Source organism: Ochotona princeps, chromosome 24 (assembly GCF_030435755.1).
Source record: "Ochotona princeps isolate mOchPri1 chromosome 24, mOchPri1.hap1, whole genome shotgun sequence".
Taxonomy (NCBI): Eukaryota; Metazoa; Chordata; class Mammalia; order Lagomorpha; family Ochotonidae; genus Ochotona; species Ochotona princeps.
Window position 1 is genome coordinate 25,509,315 of NC_080855.1, and position 26,097 is coordinate 25,535,411.

Genomic DNA, 26,097 nt, shown 5'->3' on the forward strand with positions numbered 1-26,097 from the left:
GGTAAGAAATGGAGATTCTGTTGGGAAGAGAGAAGGCATAGCCCTGGGTCCCAAGTGGAACAACAGGCATCTCATGTGATCACTGGTTTCAGTTATGGCCACTCCACTTTCCATCAGCTCCCTACTAATGGCCTGGGAAAACAATGGCAGATGGCCCAAGGGGCAAGACTCCTGGCACCCACATGGGAGACCTGAATGGAACTCTTGGCTCCCGGCTTCAGCCTAGCCTGGTCTTGGCTTTTGAGGACATTCAGTGAGCTACGAGATGGGAGATCTCTATGGACCTATAGTTATTCTTATGTATATAGCTATAGATAGCTCCCTGGCTTAAACACTTATTTTAGAGTAGGAAAAGACAAAATAGACCACCGTGCAGTTATGTGGAGGACAAGGAGCCAGCAAACAAGGGTAGGGAGGGAGACCTGACAGGACAGGTGCAGGCACGAGGGGACTGAGAGGCAGAGAGAAGGAAGGGAGCAAGGAGCGCCCAGAGGGCGAGAGGGGGAGGGGCACAACCATGCAGTGGGCGGGGAAACATGGCAGCAGTTTGCACACCTGGGCCTTCCCCTACCCTGCAACAGGGACTTCCTCAGTGGATACTTAGACAACTGGACCCCTTCTGCAGGTTATCTACTTAGGGTAGTCTTTCCCCCCTCCGCATCAAGGTCATCCTTTGGGACTGGCACGGTAGCCTAGCGGCTAAAGTCCTCACCTTCCCATATGGGTTCTAACACCTGCAGCTCCACTTCCCATCCAGCTCCCTGCTTGTGGCCTGGGAAAGCAATCAAGGATGGCCCAGAGCCTTGGGACCCTGCACCCGCATGGGAGACCTGGAGGAAGTTCCTGGCTCCTGGCTTTGGCTCGGAGGAGCACCGGCTGTTGTGGCCCTCTCTATGTCTTTTAATTAAAATGGAAGGGAAAGACAGAGACCCATCGCAACCAAGAACAAGAGTAACAATGCAGCCCAAAGCTCAGTGTCAAAGCTGAAGCAAGGGAGGGAAAGAGGCTGGCCCTTGCGTCTAGAATGGGGAACATCTGGGTTTGACATTTCCTGTGCACAGAGCAAGAGGAAGTGTGGCTTCATGAGGGATCATGGGGATCCCAGGCACCTCAGCTTGGAGACCTCTGGCCACAAGCTTGAGAATGAAAGCTGTTTAGGGGGAGAGTGGGCAGGAAGGTTTCAGAGGTAAGGCATGGAGTCCAGAAACAAATCAGAATTTGAGAAGAGGAAAGAATACTGCCAGTGAGCACCAGGAGGGGTGGGGAGGACCTAGATCTTGAAAATATCTAGAAAGCTGTGGCTCAGTTTTGGTTATGAAGATAGGAATGAGTGGAACTGATAAGGTAGCATTACTAGAGGTATGTTGACAACTAACTCTCAGAAACAGAATATAGCTCTTTAAGCACAAAAGTGCCTTTGACAAAAACCACAGCACAAAAGGGGCAGAAAGGACGTACACTGTTCTCTGACTGAGACATGTTCGGGGAGAAAAGAAAATCTGGAGACAATGGCTGCAAATGGCCAAGTTCTTCTCATCAAAAAACCTCAAGGAGAAAGCATCAATCTCAAGACACAGCACCCGGTACGCAGGGTTGTAAGGTACCAGAGACGAAATGCTCATAACTGGCATTCAGAATGTACTCTCCAGCTTGGGCTACGCACCGTGGTGATCCCAGCCCGAACATTGGCCAGCGCATCCTGTGACAACAACCAGAGCAGCGGGCGACTCCGGGCCGGACAAGGCGGAAGCCTGGCGGCATGATGAAGGCTCCTCCCATGGATTTCACAGCAGGCTGAGCTGAATCATGAAGTTCCCCTTTCCTGATCTCGCTTTCTCCTCACTTCCCCTTTGCCACCTGAAAATGAAGCCCTCTTATCAAGAAAAATGATCTCCTCTAGAGACGGATCACTGCGGCTGATTCAATCCCTTGCTGGACCGTTTCTGTTGAATGAACAAAGTCCTCACTCATTTGTTCAAAGTCTTCAGTGCATTCATTCTTTAAAGAGTGTGTATGCAGCATATCAGGCACTGGAAATCTAGAAACAAAGCACCCTGGCACCTTCTCTCCCCACCTCGCCCCACTGCTAGATAGCTGCTCTCCCTGCAGGCCAGAGGGCCAACACCGCAGAGCTGTGAATATCAAACCCACAGCCAGAAGCAGCTCACAATCACTTTCTTTAAAAAAAAAAAAAAAAAAAAAGCTTTATTTTTATTGGAAAGACAGGTTTGCAGAGAGAAGGAGAGACTGCGAGAAAAATCTTCCATCTACTGGTTCACTCTCCAAATGTCCACATAGCCAGAGCTAAACCAATCTGAAGCCAGGAGCCAGGATCTTCTTCCAGGTCTCCCACACAGGTGCAGGGGGCCCAAGGATTTGGGCGGTCCTCTACAGCTTTCCCAGGCCACAAACAGAGAGCTGGATGGGAAGTGTAACAGCTGGGACAGGAACAGGTGTCCATATGGAATTCAAGCATTTATAATGGGAGGATTAGCAAATTGAGCCATCACGCCAGGCCCAATAAACATCTTTTTAAAAAGAAATAATTATTGAAAGGCAGAGTGACAAAGAGGAAGAAACAGAAAAAGAGATCTTCTATCGTCTGTTTCATTCCCCCAAATGGTCGCAATGGCCAGAGCTGAGCCAGGAGCTTCTTCAGGGTCTCCCACGCTGGTGCAGGGATGCAAAGCTTTGGGCCGTCCTCAGCTGCTTTCCCAGGCCACAAGCAGGGAGCCAGATGGGAAGTGGATCGGTGAGAACTCAGGCACTGTGATGTGTCAGCATTGCAGGTGGCGATAACCAGCTGGACCACACTCCTTTTTCAAGTGTTTCCATGGGAATTCCCCAGCTGCCTCTCACACACCTGGGTTGAGTTCATTTCAAGGTCTGTGATCTTCATCACTTCCCAGAGATGTGTAAGGTCCTGTCAGCGCCAGCTGCCTCCACAGTGCACCTTCACTGGGTGTCCCCCATCCCTGGCATCGCTCAAATGTGCTGAACCTCCCAAACAAACTACTTGAACCCAAATCTTTGCCTCAGCTACCCTAAATCTAGACAACCAAGGAGGCTACAAGGACCCTCAAGAGTGAGAAAACCACTCCGGCTCCCCATGAGTTCAAGGTCGGCCACAGAGGTGCTGTGGGGAAGTTCAAATGAGAGCAAACTAAGCATGCATCAGAAGGATGACAGAAGGATGATGTTGAAATGTGCTGTCAGTGTGACTCAGCCCCAGCCCGGGACACCACAGAGCCCCTGCTTTGAGGCACCAGGGTCTTGCAAGAGCTGAAAAAGTGTGCCAACCGCGTGGGACAGCCGAGAGGGTTGGACCCACCCAAAGGGGGTGGAGACAGCTGGAATGCAACAGTGAGGCGGAAACAGTTACTAGCAACAGAGCTGAAACACAGTTACTAACAATAGAGAAGGCGGAACATTACACAGGAAGAAAAGAAATCAGAATAAGTCCTTCCAAAATGGAAAGCTGGTGGTTTTTGTTTTTTTATTTGTCTTTATTTGAAAGGCAAAGTTCAGCAAGGAAGGGAAGAGAGAGAAATCAGGCTCGGCACAGTAGCCTAGCGGCTGAAGTCCTCGACTTGCATGTGCCGGAATCTCATATGGGCGCTGGTTCATATCCTGGCGGCCCCGTTTCCCATCCAGCTCCCTGCTTGTGGCCTGGGAAAGCAGTTGAGGATGGCCCAAAGCCTTGGGACCCTGCACCCGTGTGGGAGACCCAGAAGAAGCTCCTGGCTTCAGTTCAGCTCTGGCTGTTGCAGCCATTTGGGAAGTGAATCTACAGATGGAAGATCTTTCTCTCTTTCTTTCTCTCTGTAAATCTTTCTAACAAAAATATGTAAATCTTTTAAAAATGCATCGACAGACCCAGCACAGTAGCCTAGTGACTAAAGTCCTCACCTTGCACGTGCTGGAATCCCACATGAAAGCCAGTTCTAATCCCAGCAGCCCCGCTTTCCATCCAGCTCCCTGCTTGTAACCTGGAAAAGCAGTCAAGGACGGCCCAAAAACCTTGGAACCTTGCACCTGCATGGGAGACCCGGAAGAGACTCCTGGCTTCAGATCAGCGCAGCTCCAGCCGTTGCAGCCACTTGGGGAGTGAATCATCAGACAGTTTTTTCTCTCTGTCTCTCCTCCTCTCTGCATATATGACTTTCCAATAAAAATAAAATAAATCTTTTGAAAAATGCATCGACAGATCCAGCAGATAATAAACTATTTTACATAAGTACTTGGGAGCCCATGGACTAAACCCAATAATTACCAGGTTAAGACCCCAGGATTGGGGCCCGGCGGCGTGGCCTAATGGCTAAAGTCCTCGTCTTGAGCACCCCCGGGATCCCATATGGGCGCCGGTTCTAATCCCAGCAGCTCCACTTCCTATCCAGCTCCCTGCTTGTGGCCTGGGAAAGCAGTTGAGGGCGGCCCAAAGCTTTGGGACCCTGCACCCGTGTGGGAGACCTGGAAGAGGTTCCTGGTTCCCGGCATCGGATCGGCGCGCACCTGCCCGTTGCGGCTCACTTGGGGAGTGAATCATCGGACGGAAGATCTTGCTCTCTGCTCTCCTCCTCTCTCTGTATAGCTGACTTTGCAATAAAAATAAATAAATCTTTAAAAAAAAAAAAAGACCCCAGGATTGGATGATATTTAGGTATAATTGTTGTAGCCACATCATCAGCATCCCATATGGACACTGGTTCAAGTCCTGGCTGTTCCACTTCTAATTTAGCTCCCTGGTAATGCACTCGGGAGAGCATAGAGAATGTTCCAAACATTTGGGCCCCTGCACTCATGTAGGAGAGCGGCAAGAAACTTCTGGCTCCTGGCTTTGTACCAGCTCAGCCTTAGCCATTGCAGCTATTTGGAAAGTGAGTCACTGAATAGAAAAGCTTGCTCACTAGCTCTCTCTCCCTCTCTCTCTCTCCTTTTAAATAAATACAATACAATTTTTAAAAGAAATTATTGTTGATATGATCATGATCCTAGTATAGTGGTTATGGAAGAAGACAGCAATATTCTTTAGAGATGAGTACCAAGAATTGCACCAGTAACTGCAACAATGAAGAATATCAAGGACCTTCTTGAAAACATGGTATGACTTGGGCCCAGCACAGTGGCCTACTGGCTAAAATCCTCGCCTTAAAAGTGCCGGGATCCCATATGGGCACCGGTTCTAATCCCGGCAGCTCCACTTCCCATCCTGCTTCCTGCTTGTGGCCTGGGAAAGCAGTCGAGGATGGCCCAAAGCCTTGGGACCCTGCTCTCGTGTGGGAGACCTGGAGGAAGTTCCTGGCTGCTGGCTTCAGACTGGCATAGCAATGGCCGTTGCAGTCACTTGGGGAGTGAATCATCGGACGGAAGATCTTCCTGTCTGTCTTTCCTTCTCTCTGTATATCTGACTTTGTAATAAAAATAAATAAATCTTAAAAAAAGAAAAACATGGTATGACTTATGAGTCATTGTAGTATTTAATGAAAAAAACAAACTGCTTTGAAGAAATGAAAATAAAAACAAAAACATCAAAATCCATGAGATACAGATTCTGTTGATCTTTGTTGGTTCAATATGTTTCCTGCAGGCAACAGATAGATGAATTTTGTATTTTTGATCCAGATACTAATTTATGCCATTGGATTAATGGGTTTAAGCCATTTACGTTCAGGGTAAATATGAATAGGTGGTATTTTGGCCCTGTCGTTTTAGGGTTGTTCATTGTTTGACTTAGTCTTCTGTTGTTATTTTACTGAGGTGATCTTCATATTTGCCTTTGGTTTTAGTGAGTGTTATTATTTTCTCTTTCATTATTATTATTATATTTGTATTTAGCAGTGTATAGTATTCAAGCAAGTTTTTACAGAATGTCATGCATTTTAGGATAATCGAGACTGATTTATATTTCTAACAAGTCATATATTAACAACTGAGGAGTTGAAATGTCTTAGATGGGTACACAGAGAAATCTCCAACTTCCTAGCTAGTGCAGGATAACTGAACCCTGCTTCCTATCTAGTTAGGGTTCTAAGAAAGGCCAAGTCAGGAGCCTGACCGGTAAGGTACAGGCTGAGTAATTATAGGCCAGTTGACTTTCTCCTATCTGTTCAAATCTTTCCATATTAGTCTCTCTCTCTATTTGAGCTAATTATGGGGCTCCTGAGTGACCCTGATGGTCATTGCCAGAGGGTATGGGGAGCCAAGGTTGGAACTAACTAAAGACCAGAGAAAGCTCCTCTCCTGAGTCCAGAAGGAAATTTACAATTCTTCTGTCTCTGAGGACCTCCCAGGGCTCCTCTCTGTTGTTCCAATGTCATCAGACCCTATGTGGAGGGCTCTGGGCTACTTCAGTCCCACATGGGCGATCCGATAGGAACTGGCTGACCTCAGAGTTCTCAGCCTGCGAGGGCGTTCAAATTCCCTGTGATCTCCTTGGTAGTTGGGATATGGTCCTTGGTGCCCGTACTGACAATCCTTGATGACATATCCACTGCTTCTGTGGCAAAAACACTTGGGAGGTTTCTGGTATCTCCGGGACTGGGATATCGACCTCTTCTTATCCTCTTGTTCCGCTCTGGTGTCCCCTTCTACTCTGTGCACATGACCTCCTGTTAAGAGGCTGTCAGGATCACTCTTGTGTCCTACCTTTGTCTCTATATTTTGTGAATGTCTAATGCGGTTTAGAATCTGTTATTTATAAGTCACCTGTTACTATCTTGATAGATTATACTTAACGTCTTTCTCTCACACTCTAAGAAGGTGGAAGATTTCTCTGCCCTCCCGACCTAGCGTGGAATAAAAAGCATATTTTTTTAAGATTTATTTTATTTTTATTACAAAGTCAGATATATAGAGAGGAGGAGAGATAGAGAGGAAGATCTTCCATCCAATGATTCACTCCCCAAGTGAGCGCAACGGCCAGTGATGCACCGATCCAAAGCCAGGAGCCAGGAACTTCCTCCAGGTTTCCCACATGGGTGCAGGGTCCCAAGGCCGTCCTCGACTGCTTTACCAGGCCACAAGCAGGGAGCTGGATGGGAAGTGGAGCTGCCGGGATTAGAACCGGCGCCCATATGGGATCCCAGTGCCTTCAAGGCAAGGACTTTAGCCATTAGGCCACGGCGTCAGGCCCACATGAAATAAAAAGCATATTAACAGCATATCAGGTTTTTCAGGTCTTTGATGTAGTTCTTCTGGGGATTCTATCTTCTCCAGGAGCTGCATTGTATTTGAGGCGGTTGTTGCACCTCTGGGGTCAGAGGAGTCATAGCAAAACCCACAGTTAATAATAAATTTTAAAAGGAAAAAAAAAAAGCCTTGTTCCCTGACTCCTATATCAGCACCTGCAGCTCCCAGCATACCAACTTCCTGGGGCTCCTGGACTCTGCCACCTGCTTCTAACGCCCATGACCTACATGCCAGGTGTGGGCAGCTCAGTGACACAAGATGAACATCACGTGCCTGCCGGTCTAGAGCAGAGAGCAACCACCAGCTCTCTTGTGAGGCCTAGAAGGGCAAAAGAGAAGTGGCTGGGGGAGGCGGCATTCAGGAAAAACCTGAAGGAAAAGGGGGAGGCAGAGGGCCCAGGCAGGCAGAGCTGTGTGAGCACAGGAGCAGCAAGTCAGGATGCAGAGACCTCACAGCACAGGTGCCTGGCAGGCCAAGCCCAAACGCCAAGGCCTCCTTCTGTAGAGCTTCGGGATGTTGCTGAACATGGCCAGTGGCTGCGAGTCAGTTTGGTCTAGACTGAAGGTTAAAGGGACAAGAGGCCACTGCTGGCAACTGGGCGCTTGTCCCCCCAGGCCGACTTAAACACGAAGGAGTCCAGATACAATCATTTTTATTCACGGTTATTGATCACCATCTATTCTCATACAACACTGCTTGATTTCCTAGCACAAAGAAGATTCTACAATGAAGCGGCTCTAATGGGGGTTCTCTCAGGGACCTTCACTCCTTAGCTGGATTTTCAGGTCCTTCAAGTCCCCAACTTTCTTTCACCTGGTTAAGCCCAGGTGAAACAGCCCCCACCCAGAAAAATCCCACATTAATACCAGCTAGCAGGGGTCCCCAGTGCTTCCCCATGCTGGTGTGGCCTCAGCAGGTGCAGCAGCCCCAGCACCAGGCATCAACCTCCCGCAGGTGGGAAGGTTAGCAGCCCCCACTGTCACCCCCTGAGTCTCTAAAGGCCTCTCCTGCAAGGAAGGAGGACTCTGGCACTGGGCATCAGTGGTGCCTCCAGGGTTCAACACATGGGTCTCAAGTGAAAAACAGAAGACGGGGCAGCGGGAGTGTCCTCCACCTGCCAAAGCAGCAGGACCCAAAGCACAGTTAGCTTCAGGCACCTGCTCTTGACTGGAAAGTTGGGGACTTCCTAACCTCCAAGAACCCGTGGCAAACAGTCCAGAGGCAAAGGTGGGGGAGTGGCTCTGGGTCCACAGCTGTGTCTGCCTAAGCAGCAAGGGGAGGAGGGGAGGGGCAGACAGCAGTCTGTGGATGCCCCAACGTGGCCCTGCTTCAGCCAGTGGCCTTCCAGGCACCTGGAAACACACTGGGTGCCAACGTTCACAAACTGTGTAGCGTAACTGGAACTGAAATGCTCAGGTTGGAGAACTTATAAAGGGGAAAACCTTTTGAAGCACCGGCCTGGACTCTGGCCCCAAGACTCAAAGGGGGAAGAGGGAGGAGAGCGGGGGAGGGGGAGAGAGAGATGAGAAGGTGAGGTTGAATTACCACCCTCAATCCTTCCCCAACCTGGTTCCTTCTCCCTACCTCCCTCACCTTGAGCTTCTGGAACCCTTATGCCTCCTCCATCCCTGACCTTGACCTCTCTTACCTACCAAGTGACCCCAACACCCCCACACACACCCTGTCTTCTGCCCCATACCAACACCCACCCTTCTCAGAACTGTCCCGAAGCCCCTTCGGGCTCTGTGTTCAACCCCAGCCAACCTCCCCACACCCCACCCGGGATCCAACCCAATCCTGGGCACTGCCCTCTTCCCGCCGGCTGCCTCAGGCTTCCTGGCCTTCGCGCCCCACGAGCAGCAGCGGCTGCGCATTCTTGCCCTTGTCGTGCCAGCACACATCGAAGAAGGGGTACACGGGCCCCGGCAGGCGCTCGTGAAAGGCAAAGAGCAGCTCGAGCGCGTCGGCGTTGCTGGCGTCGTAGAAGGCGAGGACGCCGTCGGCGAAGCTGAGGTAGAGGCCCAGACGCGTGGGCCGCCGCTCCGGGGCGCGCAGCGCGCGCGGCTCCTTGGCCTCCACGTGCGCCTCCAGGGTCTTGCCGTCGCGCAGCCCCAGCAGCCACAGACCCTGCGAGGGCACGGCGTGCAGGCGGCCCCGGCGGCTGGCCTCGGCGGCCATCACGCCCAGTGCCCAGCGCGGCTTGTCGCCCACCTCCACCTCCCAATAGTGCTCGCCTTCCGCCAGCAGCTGCTGCGCCACGACGGCCACCGCCTTGTCGAACTGGCGTGGGTCCTCCGCGGCGGGCGGCGCCTTCTGCTCCGAACACTCCACCCGGCGACCACAGGGTGACACCACTAAGCTCGGGTGCGCCGAGCTTTGGTCGAAAGTCAGCTCCTCCAATTCTGCCAAGGACAAACGGTCAGGGCCTGCGCCTTCCAAGAGCTCCTCTCCCAACCAACCGCTCCCCGCTGCCGGGGGTCTCAAAAGCATCCCAGGGTGAGCCCCTGGCTGCTTAGTACCCACTCCTCTCTGAGCTTTTGGGTACAAATGGAGGAGCAGGAGGGCTGTGGGCAGGACTTGACCAGGGGTCACACAACGGGTCAGCAGCTCAGATCCATGTCCTTGCCCCCCACCTGCTAAGGGGACTCTATCCCCTATTGCACATGCTCAGAGACCCTTCCCAGCACAGAGTAAAGGAGTCACCAGGGAAAACAGGCAGTGGGACCTTCATCCTTCCCAACTGGGATCAGGGGGCCTCATGCAGACAAGGACACACAGGCCCATCCTGAGCCAATCCCTCCCAGTACCTGGCATCAGAGCTCGGAACATCTTCTTCCACACCTGGAACTTGAAGTCATCCGAAATGATAGGCAGCTGGATGTCCAGTCGGGCAGGCAGGGGTGATTCTGCCATGGTCTTTTGTAGCCTGAGGGAGGGGATGGAAGGGAGGTGTCTGTGAACAGGGAGGAAGGACCCTCCCGCACGATGGGAGGATGAGGGGCTCAGTCCAGGATGTGCCTGCATCACACTAGGGTTTTATGTTTGGGAAGATGGGACAGCTCTGGTCAGATGGAGGAGGTGGTCACCAAAGTCCCCTTCTTAGAAATAGGAGCTTCTCTCCCTGCTTCTATGTCTCTCAAATATCAAATGGATACATTTAATTACCACCCTAATCAAGAAGAAGAAACTGCACGATTCCCTTCTGCCAGGCCCAACTTCTCACCCACTTGCCTGTCTTAGCACCTGCTGACCCCGCCCTGGCTCCTTCTTGGCCATTCCTCCACGGTCCAGTTCAAATGCCCACTGCTCCAGGCAGCCTCGCCTGGCTTCCCTCCCTCTCCAGCAGCACCAGACACACAATTACACCCTCATCCCTGCCCACATCAGCCTCACAGAACAAGTCTGGGAGGTCCCAGAGGGTAGAGCCCAGGTCTACCTCATTTCTACAGTGATGGTCAAGTGTAGGGATATGGTGGCAGGCTACGTGGGAGCCCCTAAGGGTGTACCAGCTGTGTCCCTAGGAGACTGGGGCAGAATGGGCAAAAGGACAGGGCCAGTTGCTCTTACCTGCTGGTCACCAGGCAGTATTTCTGCAGAGAGAGAGAGAGAAGGAAGGTAAGACAAGCCAGGGACCCCTCAAGACTTCTGACGGGGTGGATGATCAGACATCCGAAAGTCAAGGTTAGCACTTTCCCTTTGCTTTCCTGTTACAAGGTTGTCCTGACAAACATAGGCTCCTTCCATATCTGATAGGAGCAGTGCCTGCTGTGGCTGCTTTGGGCAGTAACCAAACCAAAATAGCACAACACTCTGAGGCCTGCCCTCGTGACCATGAGTCTGGGTGGCAGGGCCCCTGTGTGACATTGGGATGAGGCCCCCCTGCCTCAAGGGGCCTGAACTGTGGTGAGGTGCCGGGAGGCCAAGTCATCACTCACTCACCATGAGGAACTCAGTCTGCGGCTTGTCGGCCACCTCCTCCAGCACCTTCTCCATCTGCCGCAGCTGCTCCAGGTATGCGTTCAGGCCACCCAGCTCCCGCCGCAAGGCCAGCCCAGCCTCGGCCCGCACACGCTCCGCCTCGCGCTCCAGTGAGCTCTCCAGGGCTGCCAGGAACAGCCGCATCTTGCCTAGCTGCTCCCCCACGGCTCCCCGGAACTGCCGCACTGTTTCCTAGGCAGAGGAGAGAGGAAAAATGGGAAAAGCATTTGGCTTGGGGTGACAGGTGCACCTTGGGATCGGCCCCTCCAAGCCCCTTACCTCCACCTCTGCGAGCTGGTGCTCCAGCGTGGCCACGCTCTTCTCCTTGCGCATGCATGCCTCCTGCAGCTGCAGCTTCTGCTGGGGGAGCTGCGACTGGGAGTGGGACATACAGAAGTGATGGGGAGACCCCACCACAAAGCCACGCCTCTGCCCCCACCCAGCTCTGCCTTGGTGCCAGCTCCTCCAGCCATCTGCCCATTCCCAAACCAACTAGCCCACCCACCCCACCAAGGGTCCTAGTCAAGACTGGTTCTACGGTTAGCGGTGCCTTCCCTTCCCAGTATCTGACTGAACACATCCATGGCCCTCGCTTGTTCTGGTCACTGCTGCTCAGCAGTTAGCCCAGGTCTTAGGGAGGAAGACTCACACTGTGTGCACTGCTTTCCCAAATATCTCACACAGCTGGGCACACAGCAGGTGTATAGGAGTGAAGGAAGGATGTTGGATGGAAGAAATGCCACCTCCAGGCCTGGCGCCATTGCCCAGTGGCTAAAATCCTCGCCTTGAAAGCACCAGGATCCCATATGGGTGCCGGTTCTAATCCCAGCAGCCCCACTTCCATGCAGCTTCCTGCTTGTGGCCTGGGAGGATGGCCCAAAGCCTAGGGACCCTGCACCCACGTGGGAGACCTGGAAGAGGTTCCTGGACCCTGGCTTTGGATTGACTCAGCTCCAGCTGTTACGGCCACTTGGGGAGTGAATCATCGGATGGAAGATCTTCCTCTCTGTCTCTCCTCCTCTCTGTATATCTGACTGTGAGATAAAATTAAAATCTTTCAAAAAAGAAAAGAAAAATGCCACCTTCCCAAGTCTTGTGCAAAACTAAGGCTCCAGGGCCCAGTGCAGTAGCCTGCTGACTAAAGTCCTCTCTGTGCATGCTCCAGGATCTCATATGGGTACCTGTTCATGTCCCAGCTGCTCCACTTCCCATCCAGCTCCCTGCTTGTGGAACCCTGCACCTGTGTGGGAGACCCAGAGGAGGCTCCTGGCTGCTGGCTTCAGATCGGCTCAGCTCTGGCCATTGTAGCCACTTGGGGAGTGAGCCAGTGGATGGAAGATCTTTCTCTGTCTCTCCTTCTTTTTGTAAATCTGACTTTCAAATAAATAAATAAATAAATAAATAAATAAATAAATAAATCTTAAAGAAAAAAAAAAAAAAAAAAACAGGGCTCCAGCCTCAACCTGAGCCCGGGCAGGCTCCCAGCATGCTCCTGGGCGCTGGAGACAGGCAACGCAGGGGCCCCTGCACCCATCAATCAAACCTTCCTGTGGACTGGATCCTAACTGAGACCTTTGAGTCTGTGGTTCCTCAAATACAGGCATAGGGGAGCCCCTTATGGTTCTTCAGGGGAAGTGCCTGGCCCTGGAATCGGTTCCAGTCCTACTCCGTTAGTCCCCTACCTCAACAGAGGACAGAACAAATTGATCAACTACTCCAACCAAGCGTTGGCAATGAATATCTGGGAAGACAGAGACTCTAAGTTGGACCATGGCAGCCAGTGGATTCTGGAGAGATTTCATCACGATTGGAGTGGTGGGATCAACTGTAACAGTACAGGATTGCTGAATTGTCAAAACCTCTTGAGAACTTCATGGCGTAAATTTCTATTTTTCTTCCTGTTGTTGATTTTGTATTGTGGCTTTTCATTTAAGGGGACGTATGGTAACTGTGTAATGGAGATTATCATATCCAGATGTGAGGATACAATGCAGTATGCATCTGTGCTTCCAGACAAAGATGGACTCCCAATGAAACCATTAACTATGTCTTGACAATAGGATGCAGGACTCTCTGCCATTGTCCATGTCCGTAATGGTGGACGTATGACTGTTTATAAAGAATAATATTATAGTAATAATATAGGGGAACTCAGTGGGGGGAGGGGAATTGGGTTAGGGGCAAGGGAAATCCCAAGGCCTATGGAACTGTATCGTAAAATGATAATAATAATTTTAAAAAAACTTCCCTACCTCAGTTCACTGTTCCACACAATGGCTCCACCACCTCCCAGCAGGAGGATGGCACCCCCTGCCATTGACCATGGCAGGCTGGTGGCTCCAGGCTTGGGGTGGGGGCTCCTGGAAACGTAGGGGTGGCAGGAGTCAAGCTACGGGGAAGAAATGGGGCGCCATCCTAGAGACACTGGAAGACTTGGCCCCGGGAGCTCAGAAGTTCAAGCTGAAGCTGTGGGCAGCAGTCTGTACCTCAGCTTCCAGAATGTTTCATGGTTAGAGGGTAGAGGCCACTGAAGACCATGGACCTCACAGGCAGGTTAATCACCTACCACTGCAAGCACAGGAAGAGGGAGGAAGAGGCACCGTTTCCGGGGCCATGCGAGTCCCCATCGCCCAAGAGACCCCCTTGTACCCCTGGAGTCAGGTACATGGGCTCCAGATCCAACTCCTCCTCCTTTCTTCCTCTTTCTCATCCATTCCTTTTCCTTCTCCTCCTCCTAGCCCTCCTTTCCTCCTTTCTCATCCTCTTCTTCCTCCTCCTCCTCCACATTGAGGCCCCAGGTCCTCCCCACTTCTTGGCGCACCTTCCTGAGGTCCCACTGGGACCCAGGGCAGGGCAGGGTGAACAGTACCCAGCCTGGTCCCCAGAGTCCCCTTGGCCACAGGCACTGTTCCAAGTCACAAATAAAAGCAGATAAAGGCAGATAAAGGTGGGCAATATTGGGAGTCCTAAGGTCACCAGGCTGGGCTTGGAGGGCTCCTGGGTGGAATAGGCTCCTGCCTGGGGCCAACTTGAGTGAGGCGGGATGGGAGAGAGCCCTGGTGAAGCCTGGAGGCTTGGATGGGGGCCTGAGGGCACTGTTTGCCCCCTCTGGGAGAGCCGGGGTGACACCAGTCATAGGAGTTGGTGATGGCCTCTCCCCAGCGAGGACCCCTCTGCGTCTCCTGCTTTCGTCCCTGCATCGTAGTTTTATTCTTCCGCAGCCCAAGACAAACCTTGGGGCCTGTGTAGGCACACACTCTCTGGGAGCCACAAGCACTCGCCAAGTGTCTCGATTTGCCACTGTATGGGTGGCTGCTGGGCGGGCCCTCCTATGTGTGGGCTCCCAGGGCGGTCAGAGCTTCAGGCCCCAATCAGAAAAATCAGCCTGCACCTCCCACCTCCCTCTCTTTCGCTTTGTTCGATTCTGGGAGCTGTCAGACAAACGTCGGTTGGGCAGCTTCGGAGCTGCGTGCGCCCCCGCCGAGCACTTGCTAACGATTGGGCGGCTCCTGGAGCTCAATGCCCTTCATCGTCCCAGACGAGCCGGCCGGGCGGCATGGCCAGGCGGGTCCGCCAAACCGTGCGTGGGCCGCGGGCGCCGACTCCGCCGGGGATCCGGCTTTGCGCAGCGCCCACCAAGCGCGGGGCGGTGACGAGCCCTGGCCGTTTCCGCCCTCAAGACCCGGGAACCGCGCCGAGCCGCCCAGACTCCACTCCCCCTCGGACCTCGACAATCACCCCCCCCCATCCCCCACGACCAGGGGTCCGCACCTTGAGGCGCGAGTGGGCCTCGGCAGCGGGCAGCAGGCGGTGGCCACGGTGCGACCCGAGCGAGGCGCACACGCCGCACACGAGCACACGGTCCTGCTCGCAGTAGATGCTCAGCGGGTCCAGGTGCTCCTCGCAGTGGCCCTGCGGCACCTGCGCCAGTCCCTCCACCAAGCGTGCCAGCTGCAGGTTGGTGCTGAGCGCCTGCGGCCGCGTGGGCGCCTGGCAGCAGGGGCAGTTCACGGTGCCGTCAGCCGCCGGCTCCCCGGCCACACGGGTCAGGCAGGAGCGACAGAAGCTGTGTCCGCACTCGGCCGTCACGGGCGCATCGAACAGCTGCAGGCACAGCGGGCAGGACAGCTCCTGGTGCAGGAGGCCGGGCGCGGCCGACATGGCGGGCCTGGTGGGGAGGAAGGGGACCGTCAGAGCGGGGCTGCGCCATAGCAGGGTGGGGAGCAGTGGTCGCACAGGTACTAGCAGTGAAGAACCCAGATGTTTTCTGCTTTTGTGAGTCCTGCCTTCATTGCTTGGCTGGGGGCTGTGTGAACTCCAGGCCGGACAGTCTATGTGACACCCGGCAGGACACCTGGCAGGTCACATAGGCGGGTCAGGAAGGAGGTCCCTGGAGTTAGATAAGATTCACCGCCCTATAACTCATCCGTTTGTGCCTTTTGAAAGTTGCTTGCTTCAAACCCACCAATAGAAGCCTGCCAACTTGCTCTTTTTGAAAATTAACAGTTAAAACTGACCAATCAAGACTGTACAATTATATGGAATTGTGCTGAAATGTAGAAGAACACTGTGCTGTTCAACCTCGGCCCTCCTCTTCTCCCCACCCCCGCCCTGCCGATCCTGCTGCAGCTGCCCCTCCCCCGCCGAGCCCTGCTGGGCTGGGGCAGGTGCCTGGGAGACCTGGGCTAACCTGAATAAACTGCCCTTTAAGACTTAGCATCAACTTAAGACTCGACGATTTTCTGGGGATCTAAACATCCGGCACAACAGCAGTAGCAGCGTTACGCCCGGTATTGGGAGGGACTCTGGTTTTAGCCAAGGCAGCTTCCACCGCAGGTCTCAAACGGAGTCCATCAGGCCCTGTCTACCCCAGTTCCTAAACAACACTCAGGTTCCACCCTCCCACTCACTGCCCTGACCGCTCCCCAGGAGGAGACCTTTCACCCAAGGCCTGGGCCTCAGCTCCAGCCTGGAGTGCTCCAAAGGCCCCATTCCCAGCTCTCCAACAACCCCAGCCCTCCCCTCTCTCCCCTTCCCTTCCCCTCCCCCACCTCCATGCCCAGGCCCAGGAGACTCACAGCTCTGGTCGGATATCTGGGACCAAAAGGGACAGCGGAGAAGAGCAGTTAGGGTCAGGCCTAACTGTGGTGTGGGCAACGCTGTGTCCAACAAGCAACAAGACAGGTTCAGCGCAGGCACAGGAGCCTCACCGGGCTGCTGGCAGTGGACAGCATGGGTGATGGCAGGCAGCAACCGGGACAGACCCTCTGCTCTTGAGCCAAAGCCCCCAAGGCTATATTTAACTGCTCCCCCCTCCCTGCCATCCCATCACTTCTGGAAACTGTTCTAAAAGTGAAGGCTGAGTAGCAGCCCAGCAGGCGTCACATGTCAAGGCCACCTGTCCTGCCCGTCTGCCCAGCCTGAAGCCCAAGTTTAAACCCAGCCACAGGCAGAGCCTCTCAGGCCACATAGGAGACAGGACATTGGCAGGGGAGATCTCCCCTTTCCCTCTCACTCCTCCCTCCCTCTCTTCCCAGTCCCTGGCTTCCTCCCTCCCCAGCTTGTCACCCACGCACCTTCCAAACTGATGGCACATCATGGGGACAGGAATGTCCCCACCCACAGCAGAGCAGGACTGCACCCCATCCTCAGCCCTGGGGCAGGCTCTGGGGGGACGAATCACAGGCAGTCATGGGCCCAAGGCTGAGAGCCAGGGCAGCTGTCCTTTGTGAACCCCACATGGCCCCTGGGAGAACCACAGGAAAGAATGGATCTGTCTGCCACTCTACCACCATAGGAGGTCAAAAAATTGCCCAGGAGCCAGACAACTCCTCACAGCTATTTCTTTTTAAAGATTTATTTATTTTTATTGCAAAGTCAGATACACAGAGAGGAGGAGAAACAGAGAGGAAGATCTTCCATCCTCTGATTCGCTCCCCAAGTGACCACAATGGCTGGAGCTGAGTTGAGCCAAAGCCAGGAGCCAAAAGCCTCTTCTGGGTCTCCCACGCCGGTGCAGGGTCCCAAAGCTTTGGACCATCCTAGACTGCTCTCCCAGGCCACAAGCAGGGAGCTGGATGGGAAGTGGAGCAGCCGGGATTAAAACCGGCACCGTATGGGATCCCAGCTTGTTCAAGGCAAGGACTTTAGCCAGTAGGCTACTGCGCCGGGCCCAGCTCCTCACAGCTTTTAGGACAAATCTTATCCCCAAGTTCCAGGGCTCACTGTGCCTTCTGGAAGGTTCCAGGAGACACCACTCCAGGTGAGATCTTGTGGACTGGACTAATCACCTATACAAATTTGACGGATCCAGCATTCATCACAGCCAGCCAGTGCTCTCTACTGGGGCACACAGCGATCCAGGCAAGTCGTAGTCTCTGCTTCTCATTGTCTCTAAGTTTCTGGTTTCTTTGCTGCCACTTTTAAAGAGCTTATTTGAAAGGCACAGTTAGAGACAGATCTGACATTCATCGGTTCACTCCCTAAATGGACACAATAGCTGGGACTGGGCCAGGGAGCCTACAACTCCACCCAGGTCCCACAAGGCCTCCAAGCCGCCTTCCTCTGCTTCCTCAGCTGCATGAACAGGGGCCTGAATCAGCAGTGGAGCAATTGGAGAATCAAGATGGAGGAATAGGGTAAGGACACATTTAAATGGATGGAAAAACATTTAATCAGGATGAAGCAGAGAGGACACATTCCAGGAAATGGGAGAGGACAGAACAACAGTAGAGGGGTACCTGGAGACTGACAGACACAGGAAAGCAGTGGACACAACTGTGTGGTGTTGCGATGACTGGTACTCCAGCGGCATTCAGTAATGGTAATCTAAACTCCACCAGCAGCTGGAACTCCACCAGCAACCAGGTGGGAAGGGACTTTCACTGGGAGCTTGGGATGTGAACCCAGACTAAGAACCGTCCATCCTGCTGGTCCATTTGATTTGACCAGGAACAGAGACAGAACAACAGGTCACAGATGGACAGTGCGAGAACAGGGTGGATTTCATAGCCCAGTCAGCCCACTAGAGCTGAATTGGGCGCCATTTTGCATAAGGAGGCAAAGGCAAGGGAAAGGACTGAGCATACACTGAGCTGGGAGTGAACTCATTTCTGACTCAGTGAACTGCATCAATGTGGCATTCTACAGGTTCCACCCAAGGCAGGTCTGGGTAGCCATCAGATCTGACGGCCAGCAGATCAAGAACTGTAGTAGTGGTACGTCAGGCGCCATTTTGTACACTGTGGCAAAAGCTTTAGGACTGCAGGGGACAACAGTGAACTGCACATGTGCTGAGCTTGCAAGAACTCACTGAGCTCAGTGGATTGCACTGGTCCCATAGGAAAATAATACCGACTGTGGCATCGTACCGATCAAAACAGGTTGGTATGACACCCAGACCTAACATCCAACAGGTTCCGGCAAGATCAGCGCCACCTACAACTTGGTTGTATAGGATACCTGGTGTCTTCCTAATCCTGGGACCTGCTCCAACCGGAAGTGGGAGAAAGGTTGCAGAGACAATGATGCAGCCTTAATACAGTATCACAGGAGGTGCAGAATGGTGAGCCAGGATCTGGGGCTGTGGAGACCACGGTGGAAATCTAACATAAGAACCCAGACCTGGAACTCGCTGGAGGGAGTGGCACAAGTGGCTGCAAGCAAAGAGTTGTGTACCAACTGCAATAAGCAAAATCAAACTGTAGACCTGTGGGTGACACAGCTTAGAAACCTGCCCCAGGAAGACTCTGCTAAGCAGAAGTACAATGACCAAGAGCAAAAGAAGAGACAATGTTATTTAATTTCTTGGTGTTGTTAATTTGTTTTTTCTTCCTGATGTTGATTTTGTTTTGTGGCTCTTCATTTAAGGGGATGTATGTAGCTGTGTAGTGGAGACTGTCATATCTAGTAACATGGTCATTTAACTTCATGGCATTGTAAATTTCCATTTTTCTTTCAATTGTTGATTTTGTATTGTGACTTTTCATTTGAGGGGATGTACAGTAGCTGTGAAATGGAGACTAACATCCAGATGTGAGGATGCAATGTGGTATGCATTTCTGCTTCCAGACAAAGATGGACTTACAATGAAACTGTTTACTATATCTTAACAATAGGATGCAGGACTTTCTGCCATTGTCCATGCCTGCAATGACGGACATATGACTGTGTATAAAGAATTATACTTTAGTAATAATATAGAGGAACTAGGTTGGGCGGGGCACGGAAATTGGGGCTGAGATAAGGGAAATACCAGGAGCCTATGGAACTGTATCATATAATAATAATAATAAAATGTAAAAAAAAAAAGTGGAACAAGCAGGTCTCCAACCAGCACTCATTCAGGATACCAGGGTTGCAGTGGGTGTCTGCACCTGCTATGCCACAATGCTGGCCCCTTTCCTGGCATTTTGATGGCTCACTCTTGGCCTCGCGGATTAGCAGAAGGAAGGTGGTAGAGACCAGAGTAGATTTGGAGTTATCCTCTGAAACCACAGTCACTTCATTTATACTCAAAATTTCAGGGTTTTTTAAGATTTATTTTATATTTGAAAGGCAGAGTTGCAGAGAGACAGAGATATCTTCCATTTGCTGGTTCACTCCTCAAATGGCCACAACAATCCGGACTGGCCATGCCGAAGCCAGGACTTCTTCCAAGGCTCCCACAAGGGTACAGCAGCTCAGGCCCTGCTTTCCTGGGCCATCAATGGGGAGCTGGATCGGAAGTGCAACAGCTGGGCTCGAACAGGTACACACATGGGATTCTAGCATTAGAGGGAGTAACCTTACTCACTATACCCAGTGCCAGCCTCAAAAGCTGAGTTGATACTTTCTATGGGGTTTCATTCATTGGATGCCAAGTTGGGGCTGAAGATTCATCCAAAAGAGTCAAGCGTTCAGGAGAGGGATCCACTGCAGGTAGGCCAGGTCTGGCCTGGCCCCTTGCAAACACTGCTGATTTCAGGACAAGACAAGAAAGAACTGGAAGACAGGGGGAGACACTAGGGTTACTGAGCCCAGCTCTACTTTCTCAAGGTCCCTGGGGCCCACGGAGGTGAAGAAGGCTCAGACACTCACTGGTCCTGAGCAAGGAGCTTCTGAGAAGCTGGGAAAGTAAGTCCTAGTGCGGGAACAGCCCGTGTTGGCCACGGGGTGGGAGAAGGCAGACATCACCCAGTCAGGGCTGCCAAGGGCACGGCGCCAAGTGCTGCCATCATGCATTCCTGCTGGGGAGTGTACCTTTCTGGGCTCCTAACTGGCAGCTACAACACAAGGAGGAGGGAGGAGGACCACAGCACCAGGTCTGCAGAGCAGTCCTGGACATTAGGCCAGGTAATAGACTCAGTAAACAGAACACCCGGGGGCTTGCGAGGCCACAACAGCCACTGTGGGGTTCAGAGCCTGCCTCTGCTGCTCCTAGTCGGGGAACCACACCCAAGTCACTTAACCTGTTTTTCTCATACACAAAATGGAAGTCACATGAAGATTGCTATCAAGACGACCAGCTTATCTTGAGGATTCGACAGTTCTAGGAGAGCTTTCAGAATGGTGAGAGCCCAAAGAAAATATTCCGGTAACATTGGCTCTTGAAATTACTGTAATGTTATCAGTCATTATCCCAAATAAACCCTGCCTCTAGCCCTATAAGGTAACTAACATCACCCGTGTCACAGGGAGAGAAACTGAAACTCAGAAGCTTTCTTTTTTAGAATTCGTTTTGATTGTTTTTATCGGAGAGTTATAGAGACAAGGAGATACAGAAAGATCTTCCATCCACTGGTTAACTCCTCAAATAGCCATCACAGACCAGAGCTGAGCCAATCCAAAACCAGGAGCTTCCTCTAGGTCCCCCACACAGGTGCAGGGTCCCAAGGCTTTGGGCCATCCTCAACTGCTTTCCCAGGCCACAAGCAGGGAGCTGGATGGGAAGAGGGGCAGCCAGGACACGAACCGGTCAGTGCCCACATGGGATCCCGGCATATGCAAAGCAAGGATTTAGCCACTATGTCATCTCTCCAGGCCCATGGATTCCAAATTGCTTCCAAAAAATATATATTTATTTCTTCAGCCCATTTTTGTGTGAACTTTGCTTTTTAAAAAGGTTTATTTTATTTGACAGAGATAAAGAAAGGGTGTGGTAGATATTCTCTCTGCTTGTTCACTTTTCAATTGATGCAATGGTCAAAGGTAGACCTGTCTGAACCTGGGAGCCAGGAGTTTCTTCCTGCTACCCCACATGGGTGCAGGTTCCCAAGGCTTTGGGCCGTCCTCCACTGCTCTCCAGGCCACAAGCTGGATGGGAAATGGAGCAGTTAGAACATGAACCAATGCCCATACAGGACCCTGGCACTTGCAAAGTGAGATTTAGCCATTGTGCCATCATGCCAACCCATCAGAGACTTTTTTAAAAGATTTTTATTTTTATTGGAAAGGCAAATATATAGAGAGGAGGGGAGACAGAAAGGAAGATCTTCTGTCCGCTGATTCACTCCCCAAGTGGCAGCTACAGCCAATGCTGAGCCAGTCTGAAGCCAGAAGTCAGGAGCTTTTTACAGGTCTCCCACACTGGTGCAGGGTCCCAAGGCTTTGGGCCAGCCTTGACTGCTTTCCCAGGCCACAAGCAGGGAGCTGGTTGGGAAGCAGGACACCGGGATATGAACCAGCACCCACATGGGATCCCAGGTGTGCAAGATGAAGACTAGCCATTAGGCTACTGTGCCAGGCCCCCTTCAGAGACTTTTAAAAGATATATAGAAGGACCGATGCTGGGCATAACAAGATACAGCTGCCTCTGGGTGCTGATTCAGGTCCTGACTGCTCCACTTCCCTGCTAATAAGCTGGGAAAGCAGCAGAGGATGGCACAAGGCCTTGGGCTCCTGCACACATATGGGAGACTTGGAAGAAGCTCCTGGCTCTATCCTGGCCCTGCTCTAGCCATTGTGGCCATTTGGGTGCTTTCTCTCTCTCTCTCCCCATCACTACCTATAACTCTGCCTTTCCAAAATGTATATCTTTCACTGCTTTCCCAGACCATAAGCAGGGAACTGGATTAGAAGTGGGGCAGCCAGGACTCGAACCAGCACCTATATAGATGGAATGCCAGCACTTCAGGCTGTAACTTAATCCACTGTGTTATAACACCTGCCCGAGGCCCAGAGACCTACCAGTGACCAAGCACTTAGCATGTGCCAGATCAACTTTAAACACTTCACAATTCTCAACTCATTTAGGTCCATGGCAACACTGTCCCTGTTGCCACCTCCCAGGCACACGGTGAAGAGGTTCAATGCCCCCCCCCTTGTTGCATGGAAGCCAGGAGACACACCCAGGTGGCATCATCCCTCCCAACCCCTCTGGCTCTTGTCCAGGGGACTAGGGTAAGCCAGAGCCAAAGCCTGGAGGCTCCCTCATGTCAGGGGTCAAAGCTCAGGGCCCCAAGCACCTCATCCAGAACAGGGTTAAGGAGGGGAGTCACTCTCCTCAACAGAATTCAACCTGGCCATCTGCAGGAAGCAGCAGGCTTCTTAGCACACGGCTTCCCTTGGGATGTCCTGGCTGCAGGATCCAGACCAAGTCACACACAGCTGGGAGGCGGGGGACCGGGGACAAGTCTGTGCGAGGCTGACCCCCAGCAACAGTTGTTTTTTCCATCCTCTGATTTTTACCCCAAATGGCCACAACAACCAGGGTCCAAGCTAGGAACTTCATCCCGTGTGAGCAGCAGGGAAAGCCTTGGGCCATCCTCTGCTACTTTCTCAGGTGCACTCGCAGGAGCTGAGCTGGAAACACAGCAGCAGAGATGTGAACCAGCATTCCAAGATGGGAAGCCAGCATTGCAAGTGGCAGCTTAACCCACTGCTCTACAACTCACTAGAGAGAAGAAAGAATGAGGGTAGAAAGATCTTCTGTCCATCTAGTCCTCCAAATACCACAACAGTTTGGGTTAACCAGGCTGAGGCTAAGAGCCAGGAACTCCATCTGGGTCTCCCACGTGTCTCCTGGGTGGCAGGAGCCTGACTCTCCTCGGCACCTGTCAGGCTTGCCTTCTTGTGACATCTCACTGAAGTGACCCTCTCAACCAGAGCTTCCATGCTTCGGTCTCAGAGTATACCAAGATTGGAGGCCAGAGGAAAGCCGGGCCCACAAGACCCTTGGTGGCGACTCACTGCAGAGACAAGGTGGGGGTGCAGCACCACCCTGCCATGCCCCAGCCATTCACCCCCGTCACTACACTGAGCCAGGGAGTCACACACAGGTACACTTTCTTGTCACCCCAAAGATTCAGCTGAAATGCATCACAGGGGTTTTACTGAAAGCAAAGGTCATTCCATTCAAACAAGAGACCCAGCCGGAGGCCACGAGGCCAGGGGAGCCCTTCTCTGCCCAGGCACTGAGCCGGGAATCACAAAGCTTCTAAACTCTACCAAGCATGAGAAGAGCAGATTTCTGTGAGTCCAGAGGTTTACAGCAGCCAGGTCTGTACACCTGCCAAGCCCTGCTGTGGCAGCACTGGATATGAACCTAGATACTCGCCCAGAAAGCAGCTGAAGCCAGGAGTCGAAGTGAGGACCATGTGGCTTCAAGCTCATGGGCTTCCTGTTCCCAGAACCTGCATCTCTCAGCAGCATTTTGCACACAAGGCACACCTACCTACTACAGACACCTTCTCTTGAGCTGTGCCCTGACCCACTCACTCATGACTCATCGTAGAAATATGCACTGAGCCACCGCTACATGGCCAGTGCTGTCCCGCCTGCCAAGGACAGAATCGTGACCTGACTGAGCGTCATCTGCCGACTGGCAGGGAAGCGTGGCGTAAGCCAAGGAGGGGAGCTGGTTACGGCTGCTATGGGAACTGCAAGCAAGTGCCAGATGATACAGCAAGGGCCCCAACGGCATGTCGTGTGAGCCCATTTCACAGATGATGAAACAGACGGAGAAGCCAAGCACGCCGCTAGCCCCAGCCTGTTGGGTGTCTCCTTACTCCCAGTATGTGGCATTTGGGAACTTCACCTTTAGGGTAAGATTTTATAACCTTTGTGAAGGGTGCCCAGATTCAGGAAAACTAGGTTTCAAGCGTGTCACGCCAAGGAACTAGGCACAGGTTCTTGATTTGGCCAGTGCCCAGTGCCCGCAGGGACCCCTCCAAGACCAACTGGAGCGCGCAGGTCCCTCCCCAAGTCCCAGTGGGCGGAGACCAAAGGGGAAGAGGAGGCCTCGGCTCCAGGAACCAGGCTGGGGCGGAGAATCTGGTGGAGTAGGGTAGGGGGAGTCCCCGTCCCGCCCCAGAATAGACTTCAGCCCCAGTGAGAGACGGCGACTGGGGACCCCTCGGCCATGGGGAGCGGGCGCGACGCCATCCTGGAGGCACTGGAGGACCTGACCGAGGAAGATTTCAGAAAGTTCAAGCTCAAGCTGCTGTCGGTGCCGCTGCGTGAAGGTTACGGGCGCATCCCCGGAGGGCGGCTGCGGGCTCAAGAGAAGGGCTGCATGGACCCGTTGGACCTCGCCGACAAGCTGGTCAGCTTCTACCTGGAGGAGTACGGCGCCGAACTCACTGCGACGGTGCTGCGGGACATGGGCTTGCAGGAGACAGCCCAGCGGCTGCAGGAGCGCATGCAGAAGTGCATGCAGAAGGGTGAGCGCCCCGGGGCCCCAGTGTCTTGCCTCCAACACCCGCCCCACTCCCTACCTCCCACCCCCCTACCAGCCGCGGCTGAACCTGATCTGTTACCCCACAGGCTTTTCTGCTTTCTGTTCCTCCTCTTCAAAAATAGTTCCTCTGCCGGGAGGGAACTTCCTGCCCTTGGTCCTGAACTTGGTATTCGGACCAAGGGTACCTGTAACCCCACGGTTGGAGATTCGGTGGGCTGGGAGGGGTGATCACGTGACATCTCCTTACAGGCTCTGCAGCTGCACCCTCCAGAACCAAGCAGGCAGCCAAGCCAGGTGAGGCCTCCACGCCCAGCCCTCCTATCTGGGCCCCTCTGCAGCCCTGCCCCACCCCTTCCCTTCCCTAGGCAGGCTGCAGTCCCATCCAGTGCAGGGCAGGGCCAAGGCCGTCCACCCACCTTCATCCACACCCTTTTCTGGGTTGGGAGCCTGGCTCACCTCACTGGTGAGTCATGCTGGGTCCCGTTCAGAGGGACTTCAGCGAGAGCTGGGGGGTCACAGGGATGGCCACCCGCCCACCCCCGCTGGCAGGGCAATGGCTCACCTGGTCTTCTTGCCCACCCCCTAGCACTGCACTTTGTGGACCAGCACCGAGCAGCCCTCATTGCGAGAGTCACCCACGTCGACGGGGTGCTGGATGAGCTGTACGGGAGTGTCCTGACCGAGGAGCAGTATCAGGCGGTGCGGGCTGAGACCACCAACCCAAACAAGATGAGGAAGCTCTTCAGCTTTGCTCCAGCCTGGGACGCCAACTGCAAGGAACTGCTCCTGCAGGCCCTGCGGGAAAAACAGCCCTACCTGGTGGATGACCTGCAGCGCAGCTGAGACCCACACTCACCCCATGCCCGCTGCAGTCTGGCTTTTTTCTACACAATATATGAGAAACCAATTTGTGCCTGTGTGTGTTTCCTACTCCCAGCTCGCACAGGAAAGCACGTATGTGGAGCTAGGCCACATTCCCAAAGCCGCTTCGCTGTCCCCGAGCACCAAGTTCCCCAACACTTCCTGGCTCCCCATTTGGTGATTGCATGAAGCACTGGAGGACATTATACGTGACAAATCCTGTGGCTAAGAGACAGGTACAGGGAGCCTGAAGCTGGGCTCGGGAGGGAGAGGGGCAGACTCCTGCTTTCTCACAAAGGGGAGAAAGATCTTTCACCTGCTGGTACACTCACCAAATGGTCACAATGGCCAGGCCCAAACCAGGAGTTCAGAGCTTCTTCCAGAGATCCCACATGCACACGGCGCCCAGGCGC

At 53.1% G+C, this 26,097-nt stretch overlaps 2 protein-coding genes across 2 annotated transcripts; one reads left to right on the forward strand and one right to left on the reverse strand.

Moving 5' to 3' along the window:
- Positions 1-8,699: 8,699 nt before the first annotated feature.
- On the reverse strand, positions 8,700-16,449 carry TRIM72 (tripartite motif containing 72). The gene is made up of 7 exons (XM_058680705.1): positions 16,245-16,449; positions 14,938-15,334; positions 11,446-11,541; positions 11,128-11,358; positions 10,756-10,778; positions 9,996-10,114; positions 8,700-9,590 (listed from the first exon to the last, which is right to left on the reverse strand). The coding sequence occupies exons 2-7, from the start codon at positions 15,325-15,327 to the stop codon at positions 9,016-9,018; spliced, it is 1,434 nt and encodes a 477-aa protein (XP_058536688.1). The 5' UTR covers positions 15,328-15,334; positions 16,245-16,449; the 3' UTR covers positions 8,700-9,015.
- A 7,979-nt stretch (positions 16,450-24,428) lies between these two features.
- On the forward strand, positions 24,429-25,723 carry LOC101522554 (apoptosis-associated speck-like protein containing a CARD). Its single transcript, XM_058680738.1, has 3 exons — positions 24,429-24,806; positions 25,073-25,117; positions 25,410-25,723. The coding sequence occupies exons 1-3, from the start codon at positions 24,506-24,508 to the stop codon at positions 25,664-25,666; spliced, it is 603 nt and encodes a 200-aa protein (XP_058536721.1). The 5' UTR covers positions 24,429-24,505; the 3' UTR covers positions 25,667-25,723.
- Positions 25,724-26,097: the final 374 nt, after the last annotated feature.

What these genes read in the sequence shown, in the direction of transcription:
- TRIM72 (XM_058680705.1), bottom strand. Translation starts at nt 15,327, where the DNA reads ATGTCGGCCGCGCCCGGCCTCCTGCACCAGGAGCTGTCCTGCCCGCTG. An exon ending in AGGCCCACTCGCGCCTCAAG is followed by an intron (nt 11,542 to 14,937) that starts GTGCGGACCCCT and finishes TCCCACTCCCAG; the next exon opens with TCGCAGCTCCCCCAGCAGAA. An exon ending in GTTCCGAGCTCTGATGCCAG is followed by an intron (nt 9,591 to 9,995) that starts GTACTGGGAGGG and finishes TGTCCTTGGCAG; the next exon opens with AATTGGAGGAGCTGACTTTC.
- LOC101522554 (XM_058680738.1), top strand. Translation starts at nt 24,506, where the DNA reads ATGGGGAGCGGGCGCGACGCCATCCTGGAGGCACTGGAGGACCTGACC. An exon ending in GCAGAAGTGCATGCAGAAGG is followed by an intron (nt 24,807 to 25,072) that starts GTGAGCGCCCCG and finishes ATCTCCTTACAG; the next exon opens with GCTCTGCAGCTGCACCCTCC. An exon ending in CAAGCAGGCAGCCAAGCCAG is followed by an intron (nt 25,118 to 25,409) that starts GTGAGGCCTCCA and finishes CCCACCCCCTAG; the next exon opens with CACTGCACTTTGTGGACCAG.